This window comes from Manacus candei, unplaced genomic scaffold (genome assembly GCF_025592945.1).
Source record: "Manacus candei isolate 608988 ecotype Guabito, Panama unplaced genomic scaffold, ASM2559294v1 h1tg000017l, whole genome shotgun sequence".
NCBI lineage: Eukaryota > Metazoa > Chordata > Aves > Passeriformes > Pipridae > Manacus > Manacus candei.
This window is the reverse complement of record NW_026138065.1, coordinates 27,122,796-27,148,109: the sequence shown is the minus strand read 5'-3', so window position 1 is coordinate 27,148,109 and position 25,314 is coordinate 27,122,796. Positions and strand designations below refer to the sequence as shown.

The following is a 25,314-nucleotide window of genomic DNA, read 5'->3' as shown; positions in this document are numbered from 1 at the left end:
GCTTAATTATTTCAGATTGAAACAGACCACACAACTATCTATGCCAAACAGTCATAATTAAAGTGATTTAAAATATCTAGATGCTAGCTCCAAGTGTTGCTTTTCAAATGAGTCTTTACACAAGCAAGAGTTACAGTTGTCTATGAGTTGCAGACCTACAGCTCTACTGAGGGGTTTAAGATTAAATTACCACCATGTCCAGCATGCCTGATAAATTAAAAAAACAAACACACACATATACAAGCAAATACATCACCTCAAATAATCCACTCTGATGGCCCACCAATCTAAATCCACTCAATCAATATGACACTGGTTACCTGCCCCTCAGAACAGCAGAAAACAGCAGAGCACAAGCTTCAGCCTAAATTGCCTATATTACAGATGGAAAAAACATACTTTGGTCTTAGAAATGGAATTTTACCCCAATAGGCAATTGGAAATCATCAACCACTAACACCTTTGGTTTTGGGCTACAGGGCCAGTCAACAGACTCCCTTTCTTGTGCTTTGGCAGATATAGAAAACTGAGTACAGACAAAGGTATAACTCTACTGAAAAGAATTCAAAAGAATCATACAAAATGGAGCACCACATTGACCTGGCCAGACTCTTTACCTGGAACAATACATTTACTTCCTTGTGGCTTTTCCCATTTTTTCCCCACTTCAGGAAAGTGACAGCCACTCTTCTCAACTCAAAACAAGGTTTTGATTCCTAAATTTCAGTGGCAGCCAGCTTGCACTAGAATTTTAGAAAAAGAACAAGAGCAGAACTTCTGATTTACCTCAAACTTTCCCTGAACTGTATCTTTATAGCAAGAAATTCAGTATGCGTATGTATATTCGCTGATGTGGAAATTAGAAGATATTTGCCTGCAGCACAAATGTGGTCCATCTGCTTTACACACGACACAGATCACGCCAAAATGACTTGGTCTGCTGATGAATCAATGGGCCTTAAAAGTTAATTTATAATGGCTATCTGAGGAAAAGTGCTATACTATTGATATGGATGAGAAAACAGAATATCAACGAAAAGCAGTACTGAAAATTTCCTCAGTATTCACCTGAACATAACAACTGCTACGAGCAGTCAGACTGCAGCTCTGCAAAGTCAAATGCCATCTCTGATGCTGGCTACTAAGAAAAGGATCCTTTCACTTGCAGCTTTCTATATAAGAGGTCTTAAATTTGAATTAAACAAGCAGTGATGAATGTATTCTGCAAGAATTAATCTGATCTTTCTTTAAATTTATGCATACTTCTGGCCCCCATAACATTAATTCATGTATCTTATTTGCACAGTTTATTCAGGTGCTACATGAAAAATATCTCCACTCACTTGTTCTATACCTGGAACTCACTAACTTCACAGCTGCTTTCCACTGCTCTTCAATGTGCATTTTAAAGACTACTAAGTCCTACCACTGTAGACAAAATAAAGAATTTTTGTCTGTTTAGTTTTTCCTAGTATGGAAACTTATCCCTCATAATTTTCGTCGTCCTTCCTGACATCTCTTTGTTTTTCTGCATAAAGCCTGTAGCCCTAACTTCCCCATTTCCATTTTTGTAGTTCTGTTCTTATCAACACCACCTGACCCTTACAGGGAGAGGTTTCAAGCAGATGTCACTAACAGCCAAAAGGATGTTAAGGATTTTGCTGCTTTCCTAAGGTTAGAAGAGCACAGATATATCTAAAAATCTTTCAGAACTTATAATCTTAATGAAATATGCTGCTGTTCACAGATATGATCACTAGCAGGAAAAGTAATTCCAACAAATCAAATTTTCTTCCAAGAAAGGAGAAAAATCTATTGCACTCTCTTCTTTTCAGGCTTCCTTGCTCTCTTTAAAGACAGGATCTTTTTTCCTTATATTAAGGACAAACCCCATCTTTTGCTTTCTTACCAAACAGAGAACCTAAGCCCTGGACACAAGATATTGCCTAAAATGGTCTGCAAATACGCAAGCAGTACACAGGACGTTGAGCAAAGGTAAGGCTAAACTCTTCCAAACACTGAATGACCTTAAACACAGGTACCATAGGATAGTTCTCATCCAAATACCATCCATGGCATGGGTCAGCCCAATTAGGATTTTACACAATATTATATTTGATGCTTTGATTCCCATATAGATGATGAAGGTCGCCTTTAGATGAAAACAGATCTCTCGTGCAGAATGACCCTCTTTTGTTTGTCACATCATTTGCATTCATCATCTGCTGCAGTAAAAGGATTATAGCTGTCTTTAGCATTTCAGGAGGACGTGTTTGTTTGGGTGGGGTTTTGGTTTTTTTTGTGAGGGTTATTTTTGGGGGTGGGAGCATGGGTGCTTTGTTTTTAAAACTAACTACCACACTAAAGGCATAATAGTTGTATTTGTCTTACCTTTAGGTGTACTCTCAGAGTGATCTCTCTCTGGCCCATCTGGGATGTTTAGCTGTGAGATCTCCTCTGCACTCAGTCTGACCCAGGCGTTGTTGGGGGTTTCCTGATCTTTTGAGGTAAAGGAATATTCCAGCTCACAAGGAGATTCAAAATTGCAGTCAAATACTGGAAAAAGAAAATAGACATAAAACATATCAGGTTAATTAAATTCAGCTCCCTCTGTGCTAGAAGATGCGTATACACACTAATTTTATAGTTTAGTAAGTTAGGGCTTGGTTTTTTCCATAATGAGTTAGAAAGAAATAGAAGAATTCAATAAACAGAAAGGCAAATATGTGCCTGAATGTGCTGCACAGAGAGGTTCATTATGGAGGCAGCAGCCTCAAAAGGAAGGCCCAAGAGCCAGTTATTCCCCTTCAGGACAGCTAAAAGGGCAGTACAGGCTAAAGCAGGGAAAGACATCATCCAGACTGAATGATATCCATTAGTCAATGGATAAAATGGAACATAAAGCCAATGTCTCCTGGAGTGGTGGTTCAAATTCAACCACGACCAGTGTAGTGCAAAGACTACTAACACTCTTCACATTGATGTTTCATCTCAGTGAACACAGGTCTCTACAAAGCAAGTCATATATCCTGGGCATATGGGATGTGCTGGCAGCCATAGGGACTGTACCCACCAGGCAACATTCTGACTCTCTGGATTTGAAACACTTTAGTGAGGCAGCAGAAGCAGCAGAAACCTGACTTGCAGCTGCAAAACTTCAGCCTCCAGGTAGTACAGCCAGCATCTGCCTCCAACATAGACATTCCTTTTGAGATGTTTCTCTTTCAGAAACCCACTACTCTGCTGGTGCAACTATGATTCACTTCCCAGGGTCCAATTTACACCATAATTCAAGTTGTTTAACACAACATGCAATGATAACCTTAAAGGATTTTACTTTTAATTGTCAAGAACATAAAATTGTCTGGAATTTCCTGTATACATTTGTTTTTATCACCACAGTCAGCACTCAACACAATATTCAGTAAGAAAAAGAAACTATTTCTGAACTAACTCACTGGTTCTGAACAGGTTAGATCTATTTGAAAAAGCTCTTCAAAAAAATCCAGCTGTTCTTTCGAGTTTTCTATACTGTCTACTGTCCTGCCATAGCTATGCAAGTGAAACAAAAAATCTGAATTGACATTAGTGAAATTAACTTTTTTTTTTAAACTTCAATTACATTCTCTATTAAACATCTAATTCCTTTAGTGGGCACAGATTTATGTAGTTCAGCCTATTCTCCTGGTGATATAATATTTTCTAATCTGAAGGTTAATACCGTTGCCCTCCTGCTACACTTTTCCCAGCTAATTTGCTGTTTTAACAGCAAGCTGGAAGGAACAGTCTTTTTCCAGTTTATATTTGATATTCTTAACCAGGTGCTTTAACATTCACTCAGCATTTTGAATACTTCACAATGCCATGGAAACCATACAATGTAAGAAATCCATATACACTACAAGCAGCAGAAACAAGGATTACACACATTTCCTTAAATTCAAATGCACAAGCCCCTACTCTCTTCAGGCCTCTATGTTATCAATATAAATTTCATGATACATGAAGAACACTTCAATTTGGGCAGCAGGGAACTGTGGATATATTAATGCTATACAGTTTACTATTGCAATATCATACCCAAACCTCAGACCACTTATTTCTTAAAGTCCCTTAGATGGTCTTTACCAATTAAAAAAAAAAAGAAAAACAAACCCAAATTTTTTTTTAACCCTATAAAGTATTAGGAGTCTATTAAACTTTGTATCAAAGAGCAACCAAATGCTCAACTACATGTTAGAGAAGATGTATTGTCATTACTGTACAGTTTTGTTACAGGGAACACCTTGAGGAGTATGTGTTTTAGGGTACTGTGGAAAAAAAAAGGTGGAGGGAAGAAACACAGTTCATGCAAGGACTGTTTTGATGGAACCCACAGGATGGTGAAATGGAAAGCCCAAGCCAAGGATGACACGTGGCAAGAACAATCATTTCAAATCAACTACTTCATTCTTTGTGGCCTTCTCTTCCTGATCCTGATTCCCTCATACTTTCTTCAGCTTTCTGGAAGTTGCTGCTTGCTTCCCCTCCTCTCCTGCCCAGCTGCTCGAAACAGAAGCCTGTGTGCTCTCTTACTCTCCTGACCCAAGCAGAGAAGCCCTCCATGGATGTCCACAAGGCACTCCTCATTTTCCTCCTCCAGTCCCCCATGACAGTCTGATTGTCAATACTCAATAGCCAGCTCTGCTCCCCCATTCGACTTTCCAGAATTCCATTCTCAGAAGAGAGCTATCAATCACTTATGGAGCCCTTAACACAGCAGGCCTCTGACCTACAACTGGTACAACTTAATTGGGGTATGTGACTAAATAACAGTCATCACATTCAGTCTTATGATCCCTGCAGACAACCAAAGGCTCTGCCTGAAGAGGGGAAAGTAAAGAAAAATAAGGCATGTAGCAATACCACCTCCTTCCCTTGCAATGAATAGCTTATAGAGAAGCAGGCATGATCTAACATGCCTGCTGTGGTCAAGCTGAATGTCCTTTACAACAGGTTTTTCCTTGGAAGAGGGGGAGATGATTTGGCTCCTACATCTGACAGTGTCTGCGATTTAATGGAAACATACTTGCATCTTCTACAGAACTCAGTAGTCCCCTCACATCACCAGAATATCAGTACTTTTCTTAGGCTCTTATTTAAATTAGTCCTGTGTAAGACACAAATTTCAGTGCTATTATCCTATTCAGTACAAAGAAATGATGACAAAGAAATGCTATCTGATGCAACACAGCAAACAGCATCCAATCTTCTAAGCCTAACATTAACTTCCTACCCTTAGGCTTTCCTTCTTTCACAATGTCCTTCACTATTGACAATGCAATATACTTTATAAAAAAGGAATTGTATACAATACTTTTTTTTCACTGATAAGCTAGTTTTGATGTGTTAGCTGCTACAAGACCACATAAGCCACACTTGCAAATGCAGAACCTTCATAACATTTGAATTGCTGCCACAAATCACCCGTCAAATTTTACATCTCTGCATAAAAAAATAAAGTGCTTTTCCTTCCTTCTTTACTTTTGTCTTAACATTTAAATGCAAGACCAAGTTTATTCTTGTCTTGCCCAGTTAAGCACAGAAAGTAGAAGCCATGTGTCTTTGGAAGCTGAATGAAAGCCATTCTGCCTTTTACTGAAAAACCAAACACTGCAGGAAGGCAATTAAATCTAACACAACTTTTAGTGATTATTTTTTAAACTTACTAGCAATATAAATTGACTAGATACAGAGCTTTGGGACTTGAATAGTGTGCCTAATCAGTAAAGTGGGATGTTTTTCTTTTTTCTGTGATTTCTGATGTTTTTCTAAAAGTGATGTCACAGAGATTTACACCCAATAAATGCATTTACGCCAGAGCTGTATTAACACCACAGATCCTAAAGGTTCTATATGAATTTAAGTTCCATATAGCAAAAAAATAGCAAAAGCTCTTTTTAAATTTAAAAAAACCCCAACCAACCAACCAAACAACTCGTCGTCCAACAATCTCTTTCATCTGCAACTGCTGGACACAAGAGAGACAGAACAGATAATTTATTAGAGGTCTATTTCACCATTACACTTTTAAAGAAGAAACAAAAGTGATGCTTATAATCAAATTAAGGTAAAAACACGTTTAAGAAAGGCTTAGACATCAATCAGTTTAGCTTCTGGTACATAAAAAGATACAGGATACTAACCATAGAATGAAAAGCAAATTAAGTTACTATTCAATTGAAAAGACACTGGAATCTGTGTATGTCTGATGATGCTTGAGTCTTGTGACTGCTTCAATTTATTTATTTTTAACCCACATACCTAACAGCAATAATTTATGCACAAATAACTAAAATATCTGGCAACCATATCTGTTTCAATTAAACTGATTAGAGCTTTCTAATAAACAAATGACTTAAAATAGTAATATGAATAATAAACCAAAACACAGTAATCTGTGGGAAATATCCTATTACCTTGCTGCAGGTCAGATTATGGATCATTTGCTCTTTGGGTCATCTTAGATTATTTGTGTAATCACCCATCACTGAAACGTGCCTTATTTAGAACAAAAATAAACTAGTTTAAAGGGATATATAAAAAAAACAGTTCTTGTTGAGAAACTATTCTGATTATTCTTTCTTCAGCTGCCCAAAAAAAGGTTTGGTTTATTTGGTCTAAATCACATCTCCTTTCAACCACAAAGATCTTACCAGCAGGTAATTTCCTCTTAGACTGCTCCTTTCCAGTTCTACATGTGCCTGACTTTAAAAGGTCCTTTCCCCTCCCTTACAAATCACTCCTCCATTACTCTCAGCTGGGCACCCCTTTGGAAAGGTGTGGTTGCCTTCTCACCTCACTGCCACAGACAAGGGAGCAGGCAGAGGTTCTCTGTTCTCAGCAAGATCAGCTTAGAGATGCACATCCTCACTGGCACCTCATCAGCTTAAACATGACTAATTTACACTACATCCACAGACAAATGCACAATGTAAAGGTCACTTACACCTGTCAAATCGGGACCACAACCTCCCTCAAGAACATACCTCTTTCAGCAGCAACAGTCACAGCAGCGGTGTAGAAACAGATAAAATATTCTTGCACAGGATGTCTTTTTTTAATACAAATATTGACAGATATTCCTTGCGGAGGAGACATAATTTAAATTGTATAGTAGAGATCTGCTCTGCTGAGTGAGCTTTGAGACCTCCATCAATACCCACTAACCTCTATTTTACTCGTGTTATAAGGCCTATAAGCTTTTAATTTATGACAGGGAAATGACAAATTGATTTTCCAGTTATTAATCCTAGTGACAGAGCCAGTTCCTAAAGCCTTCCCATTCCCTTTGAGTACAAAAGGGCACAGGCCATTCAATCTAAGGGTTGCAATTGCCTCATCAGGACTTTCTGCATTTCTATTCCCCAACACAGGGTGCACATGCAGGGTGTCACAAAGAAGCCTGCAGCGATAAGTATTTCTCCCCAAGAATAGAACATAAGTAGGAGACTCTGCTCTCTGGCTGTCAGCTCACCAGCCTGCTGAACACCCAGGAGGATCAAGGCCAGGTCCTTGGAAGTGAGCGTTGCCCCGCTGGCACAAAGAAGGGGTGAAAGTCCTTGCAAATGGATTCCTGGCGTTATCTTTTCCCTGTGCAACTGGAGATACAGCAGCAATTTAAAATGAGTGAATCCATAATAGGAAGGAAGGGCACAGGAAAAAAGCACAAGGGAAAAGGTGTTGGCGGTCACACAAATTCAAGAGGAAAAACAATTGCAGGGTTTAACTGCCTTGTTCCTGCTGAGCAAGCAAGCCTCAAGAGACGTTTTCACCTATTTCCTTCCATTGCTCAGGAATGAGAAAGGGCAAACTGTACATTTTAAGGGACAGTATGCCACATGTATCCCTGTCAGGCACCCTGGATCTACCCTTAGCAAATGCCTGTGCCAAACAATAACTGCCTGGTCTCGGGGCTGCCACTCGAGGAGCTGACAAGTGTGAGAGCAGCAGCATGGCCTGACCCTGACAGGGGTGTTGGGGAACTGGGGATGCACTCAAGTAGCCCCATAGCATCACTCTGTAACTGCAGGGCTTTGGGGTCCATCCCATCTGATGAACCTCAGTCACCTGCAAGTGAAGCAGTGAGGAGAACAGCTGGGCAGCATGCCAGCTCCTCTCCCTGCCCTGAGACGCAGCCTGTGTTCATCAGGGACCTCCTTTTAATTTCAAGCTACTTAGTGCAAGTTAGTTTATCTCTCTGTGTCCTTCCTCCGCACCAGCAGGTCTCCTTGGTGTACGCCCCCCCGACCTTGAATTCACTGACAGGAAGGCTGCTGTTCCCTCACAGCGACGACGTTCAGTCGCAGGGCTCCAAGGGCTCCTCAGAGCTTGCTGCCAGCAAGGAAGTCTTCAATGTGGCCAATTTCTCCCCAGCACCCAGGGCAAGATCGCAGGGGTGGTACCTGCTGGGCAGGGTCAAGTGTGGCTCATTCCTTCAATGCCCACCTTGGCGGAAAAACACTCAGGTTTCCCCTGGGAGGGGCTATTAAGGTTAGATTGCATTCTGAAGAAAAGAGTTTTGGAGGAGCCCCACCGGAGGCATGATTTCACAGGTTCAGTAGAAAAGGGAATAACCCCCTGGGAAGAGTGCTGGGGCCTGGATGCCCAGCGCAGGGCGAGCTGCCTGCCTCCCTGTGGAGCTCTCCTCATGCCAGATGCACTTAAATTAATCCTCTGGGGAGTGAGCCACTGCTGGATGGGCCACTGCTTAGAGAAAACAGCAACACAACTATTCATCTATTTGTTAAAAGAACCTTAAAAATGACAGCATCTGCTTTATATATACCCAGCTCCTCAGCGTGCACCAGGGACTGAATCACCAAAATCTCTGACAGCTGCTTTGTTCAGTGGAAATCAAACTACAAAGAAGAGGGCCAGGACTCCTTCATCAATCAATTATAAGCACAGTCTTTCAAGACAGCTACAGAGAGAGGTGTGAGGAAGGGGTGCTGGGAGAACAACGAGCAATAGCTCTCCTTTCCATTCCTCCTGCTCCAAGAAGTGACAGAGCTCATTCTCCACACAAGAAATATTTGCCCACCAAGTCTCCCATGCATGCAGCAGAAACAATACATGACAGTGCACTTCTAATGCCAGTTCTGGCCAAAAAAAATGAAGTACTGACTAACAGCGATTGTTAGAAAACATGCTCCAGTTGGCACAAAATAGTGGTTGGATGAACTGTCATATTTTGACAATTCATACAAGAGACCTCTTGCATGAATTTTGAGAGATCTCTAGAGAAGATGAATACTTGAGAGACAGGGAGAAGAGACATTTGTTTTCTAACTGTATGTTTTATTATTGAAAAAATGTTGAGCTGTCATAGGCATATTATCTGCAGATGAAAAACGATATAAGGAAAACAATAACTTGAAAGAAAGTAAAAATTTCTCCCTAATAAGATTTTTTTCTTCCTTCTTGCTTAGCACAGCCTTCAGTTTAGTGAGACAGATGCTGCTTTTCCTGATTTTCCTCCCTTTGGATTTCAGCAACATTGCACATGGCAAAAATACCATATAATTGTTAAACAAGAATCCTTGCATGTGTATATGGGGTCACAGCATCTGCTACTTTAATGTATTAATTCAATTCTATTAATGTGGTGTGAGTAACTGCTGTTAATCGAAATCTTGCCCTATTCTATTCACAATGTTATTTCCAAAACCATATTAGAGTACTTCTAGAATTGCAAAAAGGATGTGTTTGAGTTAAGGTGGTACATCACTTTTCCAATATCTTTACTAAGAAAGCATTGATTGTTTTTTCCTCTGGGATGAAGTAGCATTCTCCTTGTTCCTCTCCTGACTTTATCTCACTTTCTGAACAGAACTTGCTGTAACAATCAGTTCATATCCATGCATCTCACTATGCCATGCTGAGCCAAGAATCATGATAGCTTTATTATTCTGAAGATGTCGGTATTAGTCTGATTTGCTGCAGAATTATCAAACAAGTAGTCATGGGAACCTAACCATAACATGAATTCATCTGGATGGTGCCCTCTTTCTCTCCATCCTCCCTTTCGTTTGATGCTCAGATTCATGGAGTTTTGTGTCAGCAGTATCTACTTGGTATCCAAAACACATGAATGAAATGGTATCTCGAATACATGCATGAGTATTTGAATTCAGCAAGTTGCACATGACCCACCAGAGAAAAAAATTTAATAACCTGACACCTTGCTGAGCAGCTGCTGTGCCACTGAGCACGAAATACGCAGCGAGAATGACCCCAAATTATTCCACAGTAAAGTAAGTCCAATGAATTTTTATTTTTTAGTTAGCAAACCCAATTCAGGAAATTAGGAACTCATTACAGATGATATTCCATTAGAAAGTGTAAAGAAAACCCCCAACAACCCTGTCAAATTAGTTTTCTGAAGACAGAGAGCTGAGCAAAATTATTAATAAGTTGTTAATAGAGGCCATCCTTTGGATTGGGCTTTTAGTACCTATTAAATCAAAGCTGTGAACGATTATGCATTCTTGTAGGTATGTGCTCCTCCCCTGCTAAACTCACATTTTCTAGACATTTTTAAGCACACTAGTCATTTGGTAGCCAAATTACCCTGACTTTTAGTCCCAGTTAACTTTGGAATACAAAACATCACTATTTCCTAAACTTCAGAGGGAGGGAAAAAAAAAATCTGTAATCTATATTGCAGAAGCCTGAGAGAGGTACTTTTGCACAAAGCTGGTTCAGAATAGTCAAATAGACAGACAATCTGGCAAAGAGACACACAAACAGCACAGTGATATAAGAAGAGTTAAAATGCAAAAGGCATCTCCTGTTTCCTAAATGATCCAACATGGCAACACTTATGCCTGTTATTCTCATGAAATGTGTTCTTCTTTCAAAACAGAGTTTAAGTGGGTTGAATTGAATTTGATTTTTTCTCCAGTCAGTAGCACTTTCCACAGTTGCCACTGTACCCTGCCAGGATCCTGCTCCAGGTTCACTGCTGTTGGGTTGGCTCAGGGGATGTAGAGGATGGGGCAGAGAGAGGTGTGTTAACTGCCTGAAGGTTTACAGGCCTAAAGGGGCACCTGTCGTCTGGAAACCCTGTTACAGAAGCTTAATAGATTTTATGTGGTGGACAATTGATTTCTTATACAATACCTGTACAGAAGAGAAAATTAACGTTCAACCAACCAGGACAAGAAATGTAATATGTGGCTGAGTGCAGTTAATCATGTAAGCCTCAAGACAGAGATCCATCAGATCTGAAAATGGGAGATTAATACATTACCATAAGTCCACATATGCAGAATGCATTAAAAGTTTGTTCTAGCCACAGGAAACAGTCTGAGTGTACCTCATGAGAACAAAAAAATACATAAAAATGTGAAGATTTAAAGTCTCTTCCTGTCCCTCAGGTTGAATTCCCAAATAATTTTGACTTCGCATCCATTTTTTTTAGTTTTTATTTTCTGAAAGGCGGATGGTTTTTGCATCTTTGAGATGACTGCTTAGATGGAGACAAATCTAGAAATCTCTAGACAAAATAGAAAAAAAGTCTTGTGAATTCATCACTCAAGTATCCTGTTGTGCCACTGATTATCTTTTGGGATTGCTGCATATGGTTTCAAAGATATCATCAGGCACTGTCCCTGCCAGAACTACCAGAGGCAGTCTGTTAGAATTTTTAATTCTGAGCAAAAGAAAAGAGAACTTATTTTGGCAGAGGAAGACGGATATTACATGTCAATTTACTCACTCCTTCAGTCAGAGATTTCTCCAATAGCAGAACATAGGGAAAAGGTAATTAAGACAAGTAATATTGCCCCACTCTAGCAATGTCAGCCAGCTAATTAGATGGGTCCCATCAGATGATTAGGCAAACAAAGTTTTGATAGAAGTTTTACTGAGCACTCTGTAATCAGTCATGCTGGGAGAAGTGAGGAAAGCTTCTGACAGAAGAAGAAATCACTCTAGTAGTAAAGGACTGCTGGGTTTTATTTCTGCTCATGATTTATCATGTGATTTTGGATTAACCACTGTGTGTCCTGGGACAAGAGTACTCACTTAGAGTTTGGATGGTGTAACTTTGTCTTCTTCCTTGCTCTGCTGAGTCTGATGACCTTCACAGAGCCTCGTACATCCAGGGCCAATAATCAGCTACTGAAAGGCACTGTCCACCCCTGTCATGTACATAGTTCTGGACAGAAATCCAGATCCCTGGGAAGTTTGCTAATAGACATTCAGGTGGGTATAAGGTGAAGGTGGTATGCAGAGGAATAGAGGTTTTAAGAAGTGCCCTCTCAGTCTTGAGCTATGTTTACAGGCTCTACTCCACATATCCACATCAGTCCTCTGCGTGTTGCAAATCTGAAGTGGCAGGAGTGTTCCAGCCTGAAATGAGTGACTTTGAGGGCTACTGCTACTCCTTTAATTTAAAGGAGGTTCTGCCAACTTTTGTAAACATTAAATTGCAAGGCTAAAAAAACCTCAAATTACCCCTGCTTATCTTCAAGATTCTCCAGTAGTTTCAAGGTGCGTGTCCTGAATTACACCTACTGAGGGAGAAAACAGTTTAGACTTGTCCTGACTGAAGATTGTATTTTGTGTAACACCTCATCAAATTCTTGCCTTTCCTTGCAAAACAGGTGGTTGGAATATGGTAGAATTTGGTCTTGTGCAACCAGCTAAAATCATCATAAATCATTTCTGCTTAGATGCAGCACATTTATCTCCATGTGATGCTGTCAGATGGAATCAATGCATTTAAGTTTTAAGAACAAAGCCTTCCCTTAGAAAAGTATTACTGGGAAACTGAAAGAGTTTAGGAAGAAGTAATAAAGGGTAAATTAAAAATCATTCTTGCAACTTCTGAGAAAACCAAGTAAGGGAAAAAAGATTGTACTACTGTAGCTTCCAAAATGAAATTGGTGTGTCCTCATCATTCAGGCAGATACAACAGCTAGGAGCAGATATTGTATGCCAGTGGAAGGAATATATATTGCACACATAAAAGGCTGCAACATAAATTTGAAGAAATATGGGACTCCTTCATATAGGTAGGTCAAACTTTTCCCTCAAGCAGATAATTACAGGCTCGGGGTGAGTAAATCTTATTAGCCTCTCAGCACCTTATCTCCCCTCATGGAGACTGGTAGTAGATATATAGTAGATATATTCTACTTCAGTCACTTTCTGGATTGCACGTTAGATATTACCTTATGCAGTCCAGTCCTAACTAGGACCATTGTACTTCACAGTGGAATGGCTATGGATGGCCCGTAAACAGGTCATACCAGAGAACGGAGGAAAACAGATTCCCAGATTTTGGAATGGGTGGGTGTTACAAAAGGAGATGGAAAGAAAAAAGTTCAGTACACAGCTCCTCTCTTTATGATATCACTGGATTCCAACATACCACTCAAATGTTACAGTCTGGGACCTTGTTTTTGAGTGAGCAGGGCAGGCTGGGGCAGCCCAGGTCACCAGGCACCTCCATAGAGATGGCCAAGGTCACCTCAGGCTGGGCTGGGCTGAAATGGGACTCCTGGGTCCATGGGCATGGTGGGAGAAGGCTCCAGGGGCAGCTGGTAAGGGACAGTAAGGCTTATTAGTGCCTCCAGATGCTGACAGTATGGATATTTTACCACAGATCGTTTGACTTGTATTGTTTTACTCCAGTATTATACCAATAACCTTAGGCAGTCAGTTACAGCCTCTCAAGGATAACATATCCATGCTACTCACTGTGTCGTCCTCTATGGGAGAAGAAAGGGGATGTGTCTCTCATGACCCAGGTCAAATTCCAAGCAGAGTAACCAGGAGGAAGAGAAGAGCTCCTTGACGGGTGATCCGAGGTGCTCAGACCTTTCATAAAAAAAACACAAGAGAGAAAACCCCATTATGTATGATGTACCTGTTTGCATGCAACACATCAAGTGCAAAGATCTTAAACAACTTTACAGACCATACGCAGCAAGCACTGATATTCAACTACTTGGTTCTTCCTTCCTGATACAGGAATGCACAGGGAGACAGGAGACTAATTGCCTTACATTGCAAAATTATCATCACCTAGAAAAACTGTCAAATTTCATTTCCCACTTATTTGAAGTTCTCTTTGACCTTTCAGTCCCCCAGTTTGTCTGGGTTTTTCGTAAGTTTTTCTGGCATGAGGAGATCTTGCACACATGTACCCATCTTCTGTTCAACAACCCAATGCATCTCAAAGATGCTTTTGGTGATTGAAACACCACAGTGGCCCAGAACAGGTGAGGTTCTGTACAAACCTGCACTAACTCTGCAGGACCATGATAATATTAGAGCTGATCAGAAACAGTATGTGAAATAACATATGAGACCAACGAGCAAAGTAGAATTCTGCAAGCTTTGAGAGTACAAATTTTGTCCATTAATGTTCAAGTTGGGTTTTCTGAAGATATCAGGATCTTGAGCATGCTGATCTCATTTTTTGAGGTTCTCAGGGGAAAAGTAGGATTTAACTTTGTAAAAATACAGGAAGCCAAAACTTGCGTTTGGGAGCTTTGATGGATGGAAAAAATAAACCTCTAGATTTCTGATTTCTCACAAGCCATAAGGAATTTGGCATTCAGAGAGAAAATAAAAAGTACATTTTTGATCTATTAACAAATATTTTTGCCAAGTAAGAACTCTTCAGTTACTTCCTTGAATTCTTTAAGTGCAATGCTAAATTTTGCTGTAATAATAGCAAAAAGAAAAATAAATTGGTGATAACTCTCAATAAAAAGTTTGGAAAAACTTTCTGTAAAAATAGGCATTCACTAACGTAATAATTGATTCAGAGTGCTGATGAACTGTTCTGTTAGATGAATAAATAGTAGCTGATAATAAAAGACATATTCAAGAGGATAATAGTAAGCAAGGTAAATGGCTGAAGACTTCGGGGAAACCCTGCTTTGACTGTAAAAGCTCTGCTTAGCCCTGCTTTCTACTTCCACTGAAGTAAAACTTGAAAATTTCAGAGGGACTTGTCAGAAGCTTAAATACCAAGTGTTAGTTGTGCCCTATCTTGTTCTCAATGCAATCTCATTTTTAGCATACTCTTGTAACTGAATAACTATAGCAAAACCAAGAGAAAAATAACCATTCTTATGTAAGAGCTGTAACTCTTGCTCATTGCTTAGAGCAGTAATCTTCTAGATAAAAATGAACTCCACACTGTACTGTAAAACATTCTTGAGTGGAAAAAAATTAATATCCCTAATGGCTCAATTAAACCTGGTCTCTATGCTAGGTTATGGTGCAATAACTAAACGCCCATTATTGTTGTCTGGAATACAGGGACACAGACAATCAGGACAGTGAGTTATGAGTGTAGGTGGCAAACCTACTGTCCTGCCTTCAGCTGTCACTGACAGGTAACTACAGAATAATCTGTATACTGGCTTTTCCTTCCTAACATCAAAACATGGTTGACACGTCTTTCAGCAGCCCCTGATAAAGCTGGTTGTGGCAAATAACGCCAGATTTCACTAGAACACTTATAATAGTTGATAAAAGCAGGGTTTTTTTCCCTACAAATGTGCTTCACTTTTATGCTAATATAAAATAATCAATAAAATAAGAATATTAATAAAAAATGAGTTCCTGAAATAAGCTGGTTTTCAAAGTGTTTTGTGTGATGTGAGATGTCTGACCAGTATCAATATCTCTGTTACACAACACCTGTACCCAATGACTCTTCCAAAATGGGGAATGATTTAATATCCTTAATGAAGATTATGGATCTCCCAAAAAACAAGAACTCCAAGGCCTCTTTACCCCAAACAGACCCAAATGCATGCAGATGTCATTCATTTAGCACTAACAGAGAGCCAAGACTTGGGGTTGCAATCCTGAGAAAACTTCACACAAACCTGAAACACTGACCTGCTTCCCACCTCTATTCTCACGGCAAAGTAATCTGAGAGAACGACACCGAGGGGCATTTCTCTTCCTAGTGCTTCAGTCACAGAACTCAAAATTAAATCTCTGAAACTACCCTGACCAGCCTTACCTGGGAATCAGTACCACAGAGATCAGCTACACTACTCCAAATTCCCTGGCACCTCTCACGTTTCCAAAAATGCCTCTCCACAGCGCATTCTTCAGAAATTGTGCCCACCTTCAGCCCCAGCTAAGTGGAAATGTTCCCTCTGGTGCCAACGTGTGCAGTAAATTGAGATAAAAAATAAAGTTGGACATCTGAGCAGAGAAGACAAGGCAGTCCAGGCACATGAACCTCCCCTCTATCAGCAGCAAGAGGTGAATAAGAGATAACATAAAAAATTGAAAGTTTTTCTCTATTTTTAAAGAACAGTATGGATTCAGTTCAGTTCACTTTAACATAATAACTTTTTTTTTTCATATTCTTTAGGATTAATTTTGGAACTTCAACTCAGATGATTTGCTTGGGCTATTGGTCTGAACTCGAAGACAAGAAGATTGTATCAGGAGTTATGAATCTTTCCCAATTAAGTTATCTTCAGAGAAAGATGCTGGGTAAAAGGTTTTTGTATAGCCAAGAGGCTACTCTTCACAGTGAGGAATGATTTGATTTCAGAGTGAGCTATGGGTTAGGGAAAGAAGAGACCTTTCTTCTTCCCCCTCCAGGGCATTTTATGTCCAGAAAGGTAATAACAGAAGATTTTTTCAGCTAAATAAATGCTTCTTGTGCAACGAGGATAATGCAAATGTAGACCACACTCTAGTCATTTTACAAAATAAAGGGGTTTTCCCCTCTTCAAAACAATTTAAGCCAGAAGGCACTGAGAAAATTTGTCTCCTTTTTAGATATGTTAACCTCCCATTCCAGTTGTTTGTACCACGGTACTCTGTCACTTGTCAAAAGCAACCCTAACCTTTAAAAGAAATTAATGGATTAGCAACTGAAAGCTGACAACTCCATTTTTGGTAGACAGAAGTATGGCAAGGTACAACAGAGGTTTCTTTTATATTCCTGCCTAAAGACATATGCAGGGCCAAATCCTGACCCAAGGTGCTCCATCACAGCAAGAAACATGCACCTGAAGAGAACATATGACATTTCTGTTTTTTAAACTTGTGCAAAGGAATCTCCTTAGGGGATGTGAAATTCATTCAGCTCACCAAGAGTTCCAGTAAAAGAAAATAGAAAATGCCTCATGTACTGAAGTGAAGCCTCAAGGCTACAAATTCATTAAATAAAATATTTATGTATTATTTTAATGAAAAATACCTCTTTAATAGAACAACGTGTTCACATAAAAGTGGAACAACAAAAAAAGCTATCTCCTGGGTAATTTTTAAACAAACAGGATTTACTCCCTTTTTTGTCTTTTCTGGAAGAAGGAAGAAACATCCCCAGCAATTAACACATAGTTTTCTAAAGTTCCATGCAGTGTAGAAATGTAAACGAATTTTTACCAAAACACTCAAGCTTCCTTTAACCAAAAAACGCATCTACATGTAACTGAATATTGCTTATTACTACCTTTGGATATTGCTTCTTTATTCAGCTTTCTCACTTTGTTGAGCTGTATTATTCACTGTTTTTTAGGGGCAAATCTGAGGTGACAAACCAGCATGTACCTGTCCTCTATATTTCAGAGTTGCAATAGATGTGAATGATAATAACTGAGATCAATACCTACTTTCAGCTACATCTGCATCTAAAAAAATACCTCAAAATCATTCATGTTTGTTTGTGTGGAAATCATAAGTCAGCTTTAGTAGTATTTGTGGCTCTGATTTATAACAGCAATCAACAGAGCAGTTATTAGCAATTATTAAAATAATGTGCTTAGAAACAGCCGCCATTAAGATCTGGATTTTCCAATCTCTGGAAAAGCCTGACATTTCAGAAAAGGTTATTCCAGTTCTAAGTAAAAGGTGCAATTTCCCACAGAAGGATATTACGCCATAAAGATCTGGATTTTCCAGTCTCTGGGAAAGCCTGACATTTCAGAAAAGGTTATTCCAGTTCTAAGTAAAAGGTAGCAATTTTCCACAGAAAGAATATTACACAGTTATCTTTCCTCTATTAAGAAAAGGAAGGACTAAACTACTCAGAACCAAGGCAACTTTATTTCATTGAAACAAAAAAATCTTACAGAGAGCTGACTGCCCCAGGTAAGGAAACCTCTGTAGGCTTCTAAGAACCAGAGACAGGCCAAGGACATCCTAAGGAAGAGGCAGATGCAACACTGCAGGACCCTGAAGCTGAACAACTCTATCTTGCAAAAGAGGTCTCAAGACCCTGGCATTTAAGAAGCCCTGTCTGGCTATGAGCAGGAAGGTGTTTGGGCTTGCTTCTGTCTAGCTGAAAGTGAGAAGTCCAGAGGTCCTTGACAAAGGATTGACGATCTCCTAGCTCCACAGAAGTTCTTAGTTTCACTTTTTTGGGAAGGCAAAGGTATGCAAACTAAGGGAAAAAGATTGCCTGAGAATTCCCTCTCAAATTCACAACTGATCCTCACAATCACACTAGCAGTGCTCGCACCACCTCTAAGAAGCTTTCATTTTCCCCCTCTTCCCATCTTCAAACATATTCAATCATCCATGAAAGTGCAAAATACACATTATATCAAGGTGAACAAGCAGCATCAAAAACAACAAATAGCCCAAGTAAAAGCTTTGTGAATAATCCATAGACTCAACTATGCTCATACATATGCTCATTGTCTATATGACATTCAGAAGCAAAATTCAAATTCTGTTTACGGTGTAGCTGGAGAACAAGGCAAAGGGCAAGCTCGTTCCATGCAGTTTCTTGCTCTGAATAGTTGGTGAGCTTTACTTACACTAATGGGTGGATGTACTCCAGGGTTTCTTTTCACAGACCTTTTTTTCTACAGTACAAAAATGTTCACTGACAGTCTGTCAAGTTTATCTTTTTCAGTTAAAAAATATATTTAATAATGCATTATGTTACAATGATTTTATGTCATATTGAAAGCCTGATGAGTGCAAATAAATGATAGTATGTGTGTGCCACAGAAACTGTGTTGGATTGCTGCAGAGAAGAAATTTGCATTCAGTGGGCTGTAGCAGACCTGTGGATAGTGAATTCAGTCAGACATACTACATGAGGCATAGAAGTGATGAACAACGCTGACTGGCAGATGCTTGATGAGTAAATTTGGGAATAGCATACACTTCCTGTACATGAAGCATGTGTCACTAATAAAATTGTATTTAACTCATCAACTGAGTTATCATTCTGGCCCTAACTATTACTTTTTTTTTTCCCCCTTTGTAAGGCTTATTTAAAATTTTCTTTCAACCTCTTTCTGTTAGCCATGTATTTTTTCCCATCTCCTTTTCACAGGGAATATTAACTTTGGATTGAAAAAACCCAAATGCCTCAAAACTGATGAGATCAATCAGCAAATAGGTGCTACACAGCCCTGACTAGGAGTACAAACTGCTGTTGTATCTTGCCTTCTACTGACTAGGCAGTTCCCCTACCTACCACATCCAGTGAACATCAATTGATGCAAGGAGACTGTGCTAAGTCTGGGAGATATGGTCTGATCAGTGAACCTTGGCTCTGGAGGAAGAGGTGCACAGAGCACCCAAACTGCAATTTGATCAAGGCACTGCAATAGGGAAATATTAGCAAAGTATAACATGTTGCTGCTCATTACAGGAAAATAAATAATCCACATTTTCCGTACAAAGAGTATTAAAAAAAAAAGTTAAATGACCATGCTTATAATAACTAATATAGAAATTAATACTAAATATACTGCCATCTAGAGTATACTACCCCATCTCAGGTGCTGTGCAGCTGCTGAAGACTTGCCCAGTAAGACACCACAAAGTGGCAATGAATCACTCATAAAGAGCTCAGGGCCTCAGTTACAGACCAGACCAGGAATGGCTGAACGTTTGTCACTCATCTGTGTGCGCACAAGAAACCTTTAAAAAAATCCAGCAACAGACTGATTTTGGCTGCAACAATCTTTTACAGCACAATTAAGCACCTCTGTGGGCAACACAGAGAAAACAAAGGACTGGGTGTTAGTAATTGAACTGCTCTCAACTCTGGTTCATCTCCTCCAAAGTGAAGGCTGCCAGCCAGTACAGCGTCAAGGGATGTGTTTCTCCTGCTTGCCGAGCCTGCAGCTTTGCTAAACAGAGGGGAAAAGCCCTTCAGTGGCAAAGCTCCATGTACAAACACATTTTGGATGCTTATGCTTTGTATGAGCTTTTAGACATTTGGGGTCAGAACTGGAAAAGGAGCGTTGGGGTGGTGATTTTGTGGGGCTGAGGTATTTCAACACACAACAATACTTGTCCTTGTCTTTGGACTGATAAATGCATCTGAATTTCTGACCAGATATGTAGTGAAAACCAGAAGCCATTACGTTTAGCTGTTTCCTGCAGCACAGACAGACCTCTAGACACCACAGACAGCAAGAAAGTGCCAGATAGAAGTCCGTGGAATTGGTAACCTTTCTACTAAGGCACACTAAAGTACTTCAGGTTGCAGATGTTCTGAATTTTTTTCTGTACATGTGAAAATAAAGTGACCCTTCCACTGCTGTCTGTGGTATTCGTCTACCGTAGCTCAGAAAAACTTCCAACAAAACAACCAAGAGGCCCAAGAGACAGTACTAATGCTTGGTATCTGTTCATTCACAGTCATTGAGAGCCCTTCCAGCGCCTGCTGCACTGACCTCAGAAGGGTCCATTAGTCCAAAGGACTTCAGAGCAGCTGCTTACCAGTATGATTGCTACACAAGTATATATACTTTCGCTATATATATGTGTATATAAACACACAACATACTATAGCAGTGTGATCACTACACCAGTATATATGCTATACCAGCATGATTCTCATCTTTAGAACTGGGGTCCTGATGCCACATATTCCCAACGTCCATCTATTTGCATGTCTTGGATTACTCTTCTGCATGTTCTTTCCTCCAGTCTCTACCCAGTAACATAACCTCTAGAACCATAGTGGCCAGACTTTCAAGGAAGATAAATACTTGTTTTGACAGTGTTTCAATAATCCATTAAACATACTGACTTCAAAACACACAGTGCTTCTACCTTGGAATTCCACATAGGTACACGTACACCCGGTTGGACTCTCTCATAAGATCTGCACACTTCCTATACAATTTTAAGCAGTGGGATTAAACAAATAAAAAGAAACAAACTCAGAAACAACCTCCTGCTCTTTATGCACTTAAAATCCTCTTTTGTGCAATATTGACTGAAGATTAAACCCCAATGCATACACAAACTCACACTACTAAGCAGTTCTCACTTTAACACAGCTGCAGATACTTAGATACTCAGTGGCTTGCAGTCCCTGCAAATTTTAATACAAGCTCGTATTTTTCTCAACATCTGCCTTTTGATCTGTCTTGTGCTTTAAGGTGTGGCATTCAATGCTCATTTATTTTTGTCTCTGTATTTCTTGTCGGTGGATAAAAACATATTCTTAAACATTTAAATGATGGGAGAATTAATATTTGAAGGTTTCAGTGAAGATCTGAACCTTTGTGGTCTGCAGGAGTCTTTTCACCCTCAGAGCAGGCAGCCTGATCACCTCCCACACTTTCATGCCATGTCAGTACCTCAGTCTCTGGAGACACTTGTAATAAAATTTAGGAAACATTTTTTTTCTTTCATATCCAGTAACTAAAAAATGCCTCCCTTCTCACTCAAAGCCATCTACAGTCAAACATGACCTGAGCATTTAAAACCCTTTCTTCCACTGCATTGCAGCACTGAACTTGAATGGGAGGTGAAGAGGAAACACAGTCCATTTTCACACACCTATTGCATATCAGAGGGAAGAACAAACTTTTTTCCTATGGTTCCTAATACAGACACGTGACAACTTAAAGGTCCCAGTTCAGCCTGAGTTAATCTGAGAAGCGTCTTTACTTTGCTTCAGCTGATTTAGGCAGGTTTACCCAGGAACCCTCACTCCCTGTATCCCATAATACTACTACATATATCTCTTTCTTTGTGAAAAAATCTTTTTTGGACACGTGCACCACCCTTCCTCCTCAAAGACCATGTCCAGAACACTCTCATCCACCACCTGGCATAAGCCCACCTTAGGTACAAGCTGGCCTTGTTTTGCTCCCAGGAACCATTCATCACTGCCAGCTGCAAATGGCAGCCAGTAAATACTGGTTATTTGGGAGGAAGCAACAGCAGTGGCATAAGTCAGACTTATTTTTTTCCTTGTTATTATCATTATTACTATTATTGCATCTCTGAAAGAAGGCAAATTCTATTGCTTACTGCATAAATGCAGGTGAAAGATCATGTTGGCAGAAGGCTCAACAATTGGCTCCATATATAGAAATACAAATCCAAGGGCTTTTTTTTTTTTTTTTGAATCAGTCATCCCTACCCATTCACATTGAAAATAGTCCCCAAGCAAAGGAAATAAAATACAGGAACTTCAGGTAAAAACTGGATATTTCCTGCACAAAAGAGGCAGAAATTCTGAAGTGATGTCTCCCATAGAAATTGTGCCTCAACTGTACCATGCAGACAGAGGGAACCCTTTCAGAAAGGTCACTGCAGCTGCACAGGCTTTGTCCACCTTTAATTGACAGAATAATTCTGAAATCTTGAAATACAAAGATGTCATTTTAGAAGAAGAAACTTTTTAAATATGCCCACCATATCAAAACATAAAATGAATGCTCAGAGGAATCAGATGAAGCCCTACATATGCACAACATACACAAACTGTGAAGAACTGACAGTTACGAATTTCCCACCATTTTTATGGCTAAACCCATTTATTTGCTGCATTAAGCATTTCTGTTAAGATACTGTGTTGCAGAATAGCAACAAAAAGTGCAAGGTGTTTTGGTACCAGAGAAAATACAAGACATTTGTTAGGGGTAGGCAAACTGCATTATTTCCAAAAATAGCAAAAGGGTGCAATGACTATTTCAATCTAAAGCACAGCTGTCTTGGCAGGAACAATAAAAACTACTTCATATTCCCTTTACTGGGAAAGATGCCAACGTGCTTATATTGTCTTGTTTCACTGTAACATTTAATTTCACTTAAGGTAAAGGACAGCATCTCTGACTACAACTGTGGGATATTTAAATGTGAAAGTACTTCTCAAGGAAGTTCTGCAAGTGCTGCCAAAATGAAGGCCGTAAAGGACCTGAGTGAGGCATGAGAAACCCCTGTCTTGACTCAGATAGACACCTCTAAATTAAATATGAGTAGACTGTAAAAGGGAAGTTGCTTGTCATTCTGTTTTTCAGGTGCAAAATTAAAATAAGCAGTATCTCTGGAGACATTCCAAGCTCTTTGGGATGTTTTGGGGTCCTTGGCACAATTTTGCTCTGTATAGCTGCTTTCCAAAGATCTTAACTGTTAGCTAGTCCACAGCGTTCATGTAAGAGAGGTCAGTGATGCTGGAAAGCAGCCCATACCACCAGCCACCTCTGTCCTCTGCTGGATGGCACCAGAGCAGTTCAGTTATGTGATACAAAGGGTGGTTCTACAGCTCAAGGTAAGACCTTGTTTGGGAGGCAGGATGGCCCAGATTCTCTCTGGCAATGCAAACTATGCTCCTGTTAAGTCCTACTCGGACTTGTAATTGGCTTCTGATACAAAGACAATCATCCAAATTTTCAATGGAAAAAAATGGACATAAGAATTATGTCTTATGTGTAAGGTCACTAATGAACCACGGGATTAAACAGCCTGCTCAAATGACACATTGCAAAATGGTAGCAAAGTTTAGAAAAGAAAACAACCTTTACTGTTTCCTTCTTCACAGAGGTCTCCACTTCTAGTTGTCCAGCCCTGCCTCTGCCAAACTGCTTTACTCTATCTTGTGAAAGTGAAATTCAGAGCATTTGGAAAAAAGCCAGTGTGAGGATGAGACTGTAATCTACACAAAAATAAAAGAAAATAGCCTTGCAGAAATACCTAGAAGGATGGTAAGATACCTTACAACAATTTTTGGTTTTCCCCAAGTTTATGTCTACCTAAATGCCTTCCTGCAACAGAGAAATATCTTTGCTTTTCTTCCTCCCAAAATCTGCACTGTTCAAATAAGAATTTCCCAAAGTGATTACCAAAAGGCCTGTAAAAGAAATGATTACAAATGGCTGAGTTAACTGCTATGGATGGTCTCATCAGTCATCATAATGCGATCTCAGCACGAGCCTCATCAGGACAGGCAACTTGTCATGACAGATGACACCTCTTTAAGAAGACTTGCTCCCATGGCTTTTCCCCAAGAAATTCTCCTGGGATAAGGTACTTGCAAATAGCGGTCCTTAAGCAATAATCAAGGAAGAATCATCACCAGCTGCCTTCATAAGCTGCTTCAGTGATAGGGTTTGTTGAGTTTTGGGTTTTCTTTTTTTAGTTTTACCGTTCGTCTGTGAGTGTGGAATTTTTTCTCTGTGTGCACATCTTGAAATCAAAGTACTTTCGGCAGCTGCTATAAAGGTGAATTTAGAGATGATGATAAGAGAGAAAAATTGAGAGAGAGGAGGCCTGAAAAGGCTGAGACAGCACTGCTAGCCTTACGCTACTTTTCCACTCCCAGCCACAAATGCTGTAAAACAATTTCTAATCTATGCCTCATTTTCCACAATCTAGAAAAGGAAGAGTATATACTCTATTGTACATCTGCTATGGAAACTGCTAAGTTGAATTTTTTTGAGTTATACAGCACATTCTGTAATGAACTAACATTCATACTAACAACCATTATAAATGAAGACCACAGACACTGTTTTGTGAACTGGATCTTGAGATCTAATTCCATTCCCACCTCTTCTTATCTGCAATGGAATCTAAGATAACTTGTGTAGCTTCTCCTTTTGCCTTTTTATTCTGGTACTTAAATGGAAGTAATGATGCTCACCGGGCTTGGGAATCCTTGAATAAAAAGTAGTAAATCTTTTTATGAACAAATGTCTAAGCAGGGTTTCAAAATGTAATTTCCCTTAAACTGTCCTGCTCCTCACACATAGAGTTTTTACTATGGCAACGGTAAAAAGCTTGTTTAAGAAGAACAGTTGGCTTCCTAATAACATACTTCTCTGTCACAGTGAAGAGGCAAACTATTTGCAATGAACAGTTTGCTCCTAAAATTTGGCACTTGTTGGGTGGTTGCAAATTGTTCATGGGCAGAATGCAGTTGATGAATACTTTGAAATTACTCAAATATTTACTGGGAACAGATTTCAGCCCTTGGGGCTTTTTGTTTGTTTGCTTTGTGTGGTACTCCAGTTATGCATCAGTTGGTCTTTCAAATGCCCGTGGTACACAATAGGTGCTGGATCA

The 25,314-nt window shown here is 39.6% G+C and overlaps 1 protein-coding gene across 1 annotated transcript in view; it reads right to left on the bottom strand.

Moving 5' to 3' along the window:
- The window catches only part of ALK (ALK receptor tyrosine kinase), a 302,985-nt gene that overhangs the window by 207,890 nt on the left and 69,781 nt on the right, over window positions 1–25,314 (bottom strand). The window contains 2 exon segments of the mRNA XM_051783577.1: window positions 2,392–2,556; window positions 13,750–13,869. Of these exon segments, the coding sequence (XP_051639537.1) occupies window positions 2,392–2,556; window positions 13,750–13,869 (285 nt within the window).